Genomic DNA, 10,535 nt, shown 5'->3' with positions numbered 1-10,535 from the left:
TTCCTGCTTAGTTGGGAACTTTGGACGCGGTGGGACTTTGCGTAGCCTCAGGTAAGGACCCCCGAACCGTTGGGCGAGGTGGTCCCTTTTCGTGGGAAATGCCTTGCGCTGTATTTCTGACACCAGGTCTATCCGATGACTTTTCCAGCCGCCGATACTGCAACGCAGGCGACTCGAGTCAAGGCCGTTAGTGGGAAAATTGATTCGGGAGTTAATGGATAACTCTGCCCAAGTTGGTTTGGTTTTGTTTTTCATTGCAGGTGTATTTATATAGGGTCTTCCCCCCCTCCACTGGCTAATAATAGTCTGGAGTTTAAACGGGTTAGTACGGTGACCTTTCCGGTTTGTTTTTTGTCTGTTTTTCTTTATTAAAACAGAGGGTGTCTCTGTTAGAAATCCTGCCGGGGGTGGCTGGACTCCGAACATTTTCATGGAGAGCCCCCAACGTTTTATCTCGGCTACTTAGTATCTGCGAGAGTTAAATGACACGTCTCAAAAAAATTTGCCATCCCCTTCGGCCTTTGGCTCATCACAGAAAATACCTTTTTGGGGCCTGAAATGACAGCTTATGTTCTTATCCTGATGGTTTACCTCTTTTAAAGATAGAGAAAGTTATGCTTTCTGTAGCAGGCTAAGGGACTTGGGCACCTCTCCTGCTTAAATTAATAGACAGAGGGCATCTAAATCTAGATTGCTGTAAATATAGATTATATGTACACACACATGCTATATATTACACCACGTACACCTGTTGTTTGCTAAAATGGCAGTACCCTGCATGAAGAGAAATAAACACGGGGCGTGAAAGTTAGCAGCCTAAGAAATATTCACGGCAGCGTGAGAAATGTTGGCTATTGATGGAGCAAGGACAGGATTACTGCCTAGGAGGATATAGATGTCTCTGCTTTGGTTGAACGCTTCTGTGCTAGTAATAGTGCCATGTCCCTCACTTCAAAGCTGCTGGGGAGCTTTCTTTGCGAGTCAGGCGAAGCCTTGCTGTCAATGGCACAGGTGTTTCAGGGAATCCCATCAGATTTTAACACTGATTGAAAGCAAACAGCTTTGTGGAGGAGGCTGGATGGAGAAGCGACTTGTGTCCCCCACCCCGAGTGGAGCTCTGTGTGGGTGGCAGAGGTGAACTAGGGTTAGATGTAGCCTCCACTCTTTGTGAGCCTCAGGCTGAAAACCTGCTGAAGTGCTCATGAGCTGCCTCTATGCCAGGGATCTTGAATCTCTTCATGTTGTTATTGCAGGATCGCTCTTTTCCCCAGCTCCCTTCCCTTGCCCCTTTCACCCATCAGCTCCTGAATGTTGGATCTGCCTATTCTAGCCTCCTCAGACATGGCTGATAGCTGGTTGAACCTACAGGCAGAGGAAGAAAGAGGGCAGGAAAGCAGCATGGGGGACTCTGGCAATTTGGACGACAGCCTCACCAGTCTTCAGTGGCTGCAAGAGTTCTCCATCATCAATGCCAACGTGGGCAAGTCTTCCTCCTCTCCCAGCAGCTCGGACCCTCACGACTACCACAAGATCCCTGGCTCAGCTGCTCCATGCTCACCCTTGGCTGCTGACCCAGCTTGCATGGGTATGCCCCATACCCCTGGCAAGCCCATTTCTTCTTCTACGTCCCGAACTGCTCATCTTGGAGTGGGCATGCAGGCCCAGCCCATGGAAGACATTGACTATAAGACCAACCCTCACGTAAAGCCACCTTATTCCTATGCCACACTCATCTGCATGGCCATGGAAGCCAGCAAGAAAAGCAAAATCACCCTCTCGGCCATCTACAAATGGATTACAGATAACTTCTGCTACTTCAGACATGCTGACCCCACCTGGCAGGTAGGTGACCAAAGGTGACCTCCATCCCTCTGTCTCTCTTTCATGGAAGAAGACTGGGTTGGGTTTGGAGATAATACAGTGATGGGCACCTGTTCAAACAGATAAAGGCAGGCGTTTCTCTAGAGCTGTTGGTGGTCCAACTCCAAGTTGGTCTGGAGAGATACAGGAGGAGGAACACACACCATGCACCAACAAGGTGTGTCTAGCAGTTGGCCTAGCTGTATTTGAAGAGGTAATAGGAAATCCTACACAGTTCGGAAGAAATAAAGAACTTTCTACTGGCCGATTAGCATTGATTGCTAGATCTCCTAATGTTCCTGGTTATGGCAGTGTTTCTCTCTCTTTTTCTCTCTGTCTCTCCAGGGTGCAATTAATGACACTTGCTATGCTTTGTACTGAGGTTTGCCTGGAGTGAACATTCAGTAGCATACAGAAGCTTCAGTAAATGAGAATGTAGCCCAGTGTAAACAGGAATTTGCCCTTGTAAAGTTAGTGATTGTCCAGGACATCTCCATTGCTGGAAAGAGGCTGAGATTGAGAGAAAGAAAGATGCATTCTGTTCTCCGTTTCTCTGGAGCATCTGTATTGACTACAGTGTGTTGCAGCAGTACAATGGAGAAGAGAATTTGGTTCAGAGAGCAAAGAAGGGAGGAGCGAAAATAGGGGTAGGAAAAGAATGTGAAAGAAGAGGGAATAATAAGGGGGGAAAGGGTAGAAAAAGAGACTGGGGAAAAAGACAGGATGGGAGGATAGTAAGAAGAAAAAAGGGGGGTGAGGGGGGTAAGAGAAAATGAGAGGAGACCAAAACAAACAGTATGAAGGAAGAAAGCGAGTTGAAGAGACACGGGCAGGGAAACTGTATCTGATGCGTTTAACTTCCAGAACAGTCAGGATCAAGGGCACAGACAAGACTTCCCTAGTCTGGAGCTTGTAAACCAAACAATGCCTTGAAAAATGGCTTTGACTACAAGAGCTGCTGGCTGCAGTGAGACAGCCATTATCCTGGTACCTGGCATAAGCCACTACCATTTTGATGCTAGTTGTGAACGGTACACATTCTGCCACAAGTGGTTGAAACTCCTCTTTGCAGCTTGATGCAGCTCTCCTGGGGAGGCATCTCCGTCCCTGAGTACCACCTCCGCGCTCTCTTCAGATGCAGGAGCTGTCGGTCCTGAGGTTGAGGATTTATTTCTGCAGTTCCCTGCTGGATTAGTGAATCCATCAGCTCTCTGAGTCAGCAGTTTCATAGGCCACAGAGGAAAAGATTTGGAGGAAGGGGAGACACTTTCTTTTAGAAAATCCTTGAGCAGAAACATGTAGATCCATAAACTCCGCTCTTTCCCAAAATATACCACAATGAGAAATGGTGTCTATTTTGGGTCAAATGCTCACACACTTCAGGTGCTTGTGGAACGAGGGTGGGAAGAGACTTCATTGCTCAGAGGGAGGCCCCAAAACACTGTCCATGTCACCTGTATCCCCCACTCATCGAAGACTTCCTTTGCCCCTTGTCTAAAGACGAACCATTTCCCTTAAGCTACAGGGTTGCTGGAGATGATGCTGATGATAAATAACACCTTGCACTCCTCTAAAGACCCAGCTGTGCCCCTAGCTTGCAGCTGTGCCCACAGCTGATGGGTTAGGGAGCTGTGTCATAGAGCTCCCATTCATTGGTGGCTACCTAAGAGTTTCATGCCCCCTAAGGAATGCCAGAGCACGGGGGCTTTCCCTGCCAGCCTGGCTCAGTGCCCTGTGTGCACACACAGCAACCCCTGGCACAGGAGGCATTCTGGGGATATACCACGGGTGGGAGGAGGTGGGGTCAGGGAGTTCCTCCATCATGGTATTCCCAGGCTGACGTAATGTCCATAGGGCATCATAGCAAGCAGGATGCTGGTTGAGAGCTGGCCTTGCCATTGGGGGTTCAGTTGACCTGACAACCCTGGGACTGGAGAGGTTCAAGCTGGCTATGAAGTCTATGCTGGACTCTGCATCGGCACAGAGGTAAATCAGGTCCATTCTTGCTACAGTGGTGGTGACCGGCCACAGGCTGCAAGGTCAAGTTACCCAGGTTCCATATTACTCTTATCCTGTTAGGGCTCCAGCTAATCCTGCATGTTGGCCATCCCTGTAAGGACCCAAAGAAAAGAAACCAAATCTGCCCTGCTCGAGACCTGAGTCAGGGCCCTTCTAGATTTAAACAAATCAGTGGAACCATCGAGATGGAGGTTAGCTAGGGTGGTGGTTTCTAGCTCTGCACCATGACTAGCTCAGCAAGTGCCCAGGGCTTCCCCTTCAGCTTGATTCACTCTCAACTGCTCCAACCCTCAACCGTGCAGCTGCAAGTGCTCCCTAGTCCGCACTGGAGGTTGAACCTGGAGAGGCCCAACAACACCTGGTTCTCTTCCTACTTGCTGTGTAAACTGGGAGCAGCTCCATTGACCCAGCCCAGCTTCACCAATGGTGAGAGGTACAAGTTGCAAAGGCTGCAGACATGGGCAGTTAAGGAACGCTCCCCTAGACAAAGGAACAACCCAGATGAGGCTCTTTTTCAGTTTATATCCCCCAGCACTTGTAAGGAAGTCAGCATTCTTGTGCGCTGGTGAGTTCACCAGAGCAGTCATATAGGAGCTAAGCGCTGATGCTTTGCCTTCTCCTGCAATTTCCTATCTGGAGAATCGCTGCATTTTTAATTAAATGAGCTTATTAAAAAAACAAAAGTTCTCAATCCCTCTCTGCATAGACACAGGTGGTTTGATTGATTTTTTTTTTTTGATTTTTTTTTTGCAGGGAGGAATGATAAATATGCTAACTGGCTTGGTAATAATCAACTGTCGACCAGCCAGGCTGAATGAAATTTCGGGGTAGGGGTAGAGAATTTGGCTTGGAATTCTCTGACCCTTGTAAAATTTCATTAAACAGTAAATCCTGAATCACCAGAGTCTGGAGCTTTTGGAGGAATTGTTGGGTTGGTTTTTTTTTTTTCCCCCTTGCCTTTCTTTCCTTTTCTCCCATCATGACTGTATTCTCATTCCCCCCAACCCAATTCCTGTAAGTGGAGACAGACTCAAAAGGTCATGCCACCCATACACAGGGGGGAGATGGATAGATTCCTGGGAGAGCTGCGTGTTTTGGAGGAGAGCCAGCATGCCCGAGGAGTTTCAGCCCAGAGGAAGGTTTTTGTTGTGTTTTTTTTTATTTAGCACTCCAGGCATTCAAGCCTTGTTTTTGCTATTCGGCAATACGGATTATGGATGAATAAGCATAAAGATATCCAGGCAACATTGAAAAAAAAAAACCCTTCACCATATCCAATCTCTTAACACACTCTAGGCATTGTGCAATGTAACACAGCGTTATTTACCCAATAACTGAGTTTCCTTTCTGATTATGCATATCACTCTAGACACATTCATGTTTTTCAGAACAGCTCGACGGGAGCAGAAACTCCTCTTTTTTCCCCCCTTTTCTTTTCTCCCCCGCCCCCTTTTTTTCCCAGCTAGTTTGATTTGTGTTCACGAAGATACAGACTGATTTCATACCAAGCTTTCCCAAGCGTTGGGATCTATGGGAGAAATTCAGCCATGGGCCCAACAAACGGGCGTGCAAATGCAGTGCAAGTGGTTGTCCCAGTATGCTGCACTCCAGCCCAGAGCAACCATTTGTATAGTCGGCTCAGAGCAGGGAATAAGCTTCCCATAGGCTTGTCCAGAGAGACCATTCCTGAGTAAAGGATTGTATGTGCCAGTTCAATCTCTAGGCACTGTGGTGAAATCAGAGGTAGCAGCGAATCTATATAAAGCTATTTTGGCCAAGTGATTTCCAACTGACGCTAACACTTGTATCACTCATTCCTAGAGCTAGCTGGGAATATTGTTGACCACCCACTTGTTCCCCAGTCTCATTGCTCTGTGAGCCTGATCCAAACAGCAAACAGGAAGGCTTCCAGGGTCTTCAGTAAACTTTGGCTCCAGGCCCTTTGGCCCCTGCTGCTCAAGGTGATGTAGAATGAAGGTGATGGAGCTCCGTTCCATCATCTCTTTGGTGGCCACAAGGCGTGGAGGAGGGTCTACTGTGTGGCACCATTCAGCAGTTAGCCCAGAATGGTTTGTCTTACTGTTGCAATCTCTGCCTCTTTATCTGGGGACCTGGTGAGGACGGGCTCATTTGCCCTTTTGCATGGTTTATGTTATGTTTTATCAGCTGCAAAGTATGAGTATTCACAAAACTCCTAATTAAAAAAATAGGTGGATTGTGTATGAAGTTACGTGTATTCAACTTTGCTGTTTTCCTTTTTGTCTTAGAATTCCATCCGGCACAACCTGTCCTTGAACAAGTGCTTCATCAAGGTGCCCCGTGAGAAGGACGAGCCAGGGAAAGGTGGGTTCTGGAAAATTGACCCTCAGTATGCTGACAGGCTCATGAACGGGGCCTTCAAAAAACGCAGGATGCCTCCTGTGCAGATCCACCCAGCCTTCACCAACAGAGTCCAACAAGACACTGGGTCGGCTCCTAATCAGGCAACATCCTCTTGGACCAACAACGGCGTCCTGAACGTCAACATGGAGTCTCAGCAGCTGCTCAAAGAGTTTGAGGAAGTCACCAGCGACCAGAACTGGAATCCAGCAGATGGAAAAATGGGCCACAAGCGGAAACAGCCATTGCCCAAACGGACACACAAAACAGCTCGTCTCTCTAGCTCCCCTCTACTCACCCAGGAAGAACAAACTGAGCTAGGATCACTGAAAGGTGACTTTGACTGGGAAGCCATCTTTGACACTACCTTGAATGGCGACTTCTCTACTTTTGAGGACCTGGAGCTCACACCTCCTATTAGCCCAATAACGAGAGATGTGGACTTGACAGTACATGGAAGACACATTGACTGCCCTCAGGAATGGTGCCCAGTTGGGCAGGATCAGGTCCTTACAGAAGCCAACCAGAACAACTTGGACTTTGATGAAACTTTCATGGCTACATCTTTCCTTCAGCATCCCTGGGATGAAGGGAGAAATGATTACCTCTCAAACTCAGTCAACATGGACCAGTTGTTTGAACTCAATGATTCTTCTTTGCCAACAGACATGAATGACTGGAGCAGTGTGGGATCATTCTTATAAGAGGCAGCTCCCAGTTAGAAGAACCAACTTGAACCCAGGCAGACTTTATCTTTTAGCAGGATGATCCCAGCACTGTTTGAACTTACAAGAGATGAAATTTCCAGAAACGGAAACATATATGGTGACTTTATCAACTGCAAAGTATGGGTACTTGCAAAACTCCAAATTAAAAAGACAGAACATTTTGGCTGGATTTATCTTTAAGCAACCCTTTGGGAGAAGTTTCTGGCCCTTGGGTTTCCCCAAGAGAAAAGAATAACTGTACTTATTTTTGTACTTGTGTTTTTAAAAGAAAACTGGATTATCCTATTTTTCATGGGAATGGAAGGGGTATGTGTTCCCTTTTTTTGGTTAGAAGAGAACACCTGCTAAGTTAGATATGACAGATGAGATTTCCTGGTGGTTTAGGACATTATAGACCATGTGCAATTTTCTCATCTTTCTTCTCTCCATTTGTCTCTCTCTCTCTCTCTATTTTCTATCCAGGGAAATTCCCAGGTATAACATGAGATAATTAGATAGCAGGCAAATAAAGGTCCCTTCTGGCTTGTATGAGTGCAGCCTCCCTCCTTAATTGGGGCTAGGGAAGAAGACGAGTTCTGAAAAATCAGATGCAATTCAGCAAGTCTGCCTCTTCAGATTTTTTTATATAGTCTTATTATATATATATCTATATTCAAAGAGACCTATATTTTTAGCACCAATGCACAATCAGTAGAATATCTTTTTGGCGGGATGGCAATGGAAATGGGGTCCTGTTTTTACTATATAGAGACATGTTAATTGTTCTGCAAATTAAATATGAAGTGTGTCAAGTGTTTGTGGTAACAAAATATGCAAGGGAAAATTCCTACATCGGAAGCAATGGATTTCTTTAAGGATCAAGAAAATCATCAAGACCGGGGAGGAACAAAGGAGATCTTAATTTCTCCAGATTGTGCTTGCTCTTAGTTTTTTAGCTTTTTATATCCTGAACTCCTTGCTGCAAATTGTGCGTGGCCATGTTTGCCATAAGGTCTAGGATTGTATCACTGTGAACCTTGTATGGTTTTGAACCGCTGTCCAAACAGCAGTCTCTTTTCTGATCAGAAACTGGGACGCCCCCTTGTCTGCTCATGTGTCAGGCTCTGAGCAGTCTTTAGGGTCATCCAGGAGGCATATGAAGGACCAGGCTTTTCTCAGCGTTGGTGAGGGAGCTGCCAGGACCATGGGAAAACGTTTCTTTGTTTCATTGCATTGTTGTGTTTGGGTTTCCCACCCGGGGTGATGAGGACCAACTGTTTTGTTTTTTATTTAAACTAATGCTCTTGTATTGGACTAACAAAAAAATAAAATGGAATAAAATCTGGATCCAGGCTCAGTCAACGAGTCATAGGCCAAAGACTGTGCATGCAACAGACGCTGGGGATGAAAGTGGAGGCTAAAGCCCCCTCTTCTGCCTTCTCTAACATACTTACCTTCTACTCTGCTTCTCTCCTGAGACAACAAGACTTCTCAGCACTTACTATGCTCAACGCGCTGTGCAACGGTTAATCGGTTAAAACTCACAACACCCCTGTGAAGTAAGTATTATCATTCCCACTTTACAGATGGGGATGGCAAGACAGGGATACATTAACTGTCTTGCCTTAGGCCAAGAGCAAAACCTATCTCCCTGTCCTCGGAAACATGTGAAGGGGACACCAGCTTGCTATGGTCATCTCCAAAGCAGTTAGAAAATATGGTGGTTTTTTGACTATCCGGAAGCCAGGACAAAGAGAAGCAACCTGACATCATTATTTCTGAAGACTTTCAGCAATCTGAGAGCCAGCTCCTCAGCTAGTCTAAGTTGACCAAGTCCCAGTGGAGTTATGCTGATCTATACTGGAGAGCTGGCCCCGGTTTTGTTGTGTACTGGGAGTGTGGAAGGGTAACTGTGAAGTATGCATAGGCAGCCTAGAAATATTTTGGTAGGATAAAAAAACAAACAAACAAACAAAAACCTTGCTAAAACTTGAATTCAAGCTATAGAGAATCAGATTCTAAGTCTCTCTGTTGTTGTAGGTGATATAGTTAAAATAGCTCCTAGTTAGCACAATATGTAATTTCTTTGGAGTATGTTAAACTTACTGAAGAAAGAAAAACCCTAAACATTTTTTTTGTAAGCAAATAAGAACTTAGGAACCTTAATGGGAGCAGTCTAATTCAGCTGGAGTTTAGTTGTAGCTTAACAAACCTGAAAGAAAATTCTTGTATTAACTGATGCATTCACTTGCATTCAAGATCACAGAGGTCAGAAATGCAATGCTTTGCATTTGGGTTTCCAGGTATTTTGGGCTAGGTTCTCAGCTGGGGCAATTCTGCTTCTCTCTGCTGACCTCGCTGGAGTTATGCAGATTTCCAGTAGCTGGGAGCACTGGTCCAGGATCACCATACAGGTGGCTGCTGGTGTGGGGTGGGACTATTAAGATCAACCATTCAGCCATTGCCCCCTGAGGTCTGGTGTTGGGTCAGCAGGTGCAACACACTGGGACTGTAGTATGGTCCTACTAGTTGCATGGGATGGACCAGGGGAAAATTATAACCATAGCTATGACTTGATGAACAACCTCCAAAATGCCTCTGCAAAAAAGAAAAAAAAGGTAAATCTTCACCCCCCCCCAACTAGTTGCCCTGCTTCAAGAGCTGGGAGCATTTCTGATCCAAGAGACATAACCACATCAATCTCATCTCCATTCCAAGGCTACCAATGATCAGACTGGGCCTAGGTGTTATTGGGGTTTTTTATATAGTTTCTTTTTGGTTTCATTTTTCCTGTGTTGAGGCCTATTCCATACTGATGCTGAAGAACTGCAAAGATAAGTGTGCAATTTAACCTTTTTCATGGAAAGCTATTTACAAATAAATAAAAAATCTTAAAAATGAAAAACTACTTCTGCCTCCTTGCTGCTTTTTCTGTTCAGCTTATATACCTAGATGGCTCATTACTGTAGGAGATAAGTGACACTCAGTCTTTTAATGGATCTAGCCTCCCAGCACCCCTATGAGAAGGGCAGTACTGTTGTCATTGTTCAGGCTATTTAATCAAGTTCATGTAGGAAGGCTGAGACAGAACAAATACATCAAACCAGGTCTTTCAAGCCTTAGTGTAATGTCCTAATCAATGGAGAACATGTCTTTCTTTTCTCAGAGATGCATAGGTTTGTGGGGTGTGAATAGGACAACTTGGGAGGTCAAGAATGAAATGTTATGCTTATTATTTGTATTATTGCAATATCTAAAGTATTATAAATAAAACTCTGAGACTGAGGCAGTGGCACATCACTGCCAGAGAGAAGTAAAATAGATCAGTATCTTATGCCCCAGATCCTGTGACTGTAGCTGAATTTAAACTTTTATTATTATAATATGTCCCCAGACCTTACCATTGAGAAAGGAAGCTTGCAGACATGATCTGAGTGTAGGTAACAACATGGCCTCTGCCTGAGCTTGAAGAGAGCCTACTCACAGAAGTGTAACTACAATTCATCTCAATGGGGTGTTAACATTCATTGTGGTTGGTGTCCTCACCAACACTACCCCGGCAGAGCACTG

General features: G+C 45.4%; 1 protein-coding gene across 4 annotated transcripts in view; it reads left to right on the top strand.

The window, feature by feature from the left end:
• The window catches only part of FOXJ1 (forkhead box J1), an 11,642-nt gene extending 1,783 nt beyond the window's left edge, over positions 1 to 9,859 (top strand). Inside the window, exons 1-4 of one of the 4 annotated variants that reach the window (XM_025197477.1) lie at positions 12 to 51; positions 149 to 232; positions 1,331 to 1,842; positions 6,147 to 6,962. In XM_025197477.1, the coding sequence (XP_025053262.1) occupies positions 1,342 to 1,842; positions 6,147 to 6,962 (1,317 nt within the window). In that variant the 5' untranslated portion in view covers positions 12 to 51; positions 149 to 232; positions 1,331 to 1,341. Of the gene's footprint in view, positions 52 to 148; positions 233 to 1,253; positions 1,843 to 6,146 lie in introns of all 4 variants that reach the window. The other 3 variants (XM_014517255.2, XM_006018301.3, XM_025197478.1) reach the window with 3 other exon arrangements.
• The last annotated feature ends 676 nt before the right edge of the window (positions 9,860 to 10,535 follow it).

This window comes from Alligator sinensis, unplaced genomic scaffold (genome assembly GCF_000455745.1).
Source record: "Alligator sinensis unplaced genomic scaffold, ASM45574v1 scaffold400_1, whole genome shotgun sequence".
Taxonomy (NCBI): domain Eukaryota; kingdom Metazoa; phylum Chordata; order Crocodylia; family Alligatoridae; genus Alligator; species Alligator sinensis.
The sequence above is the reverse complement of the archived record's forward strand: the minus strand, read 5'-3'. Positions and strand labels throughout refer to the sequence as shown.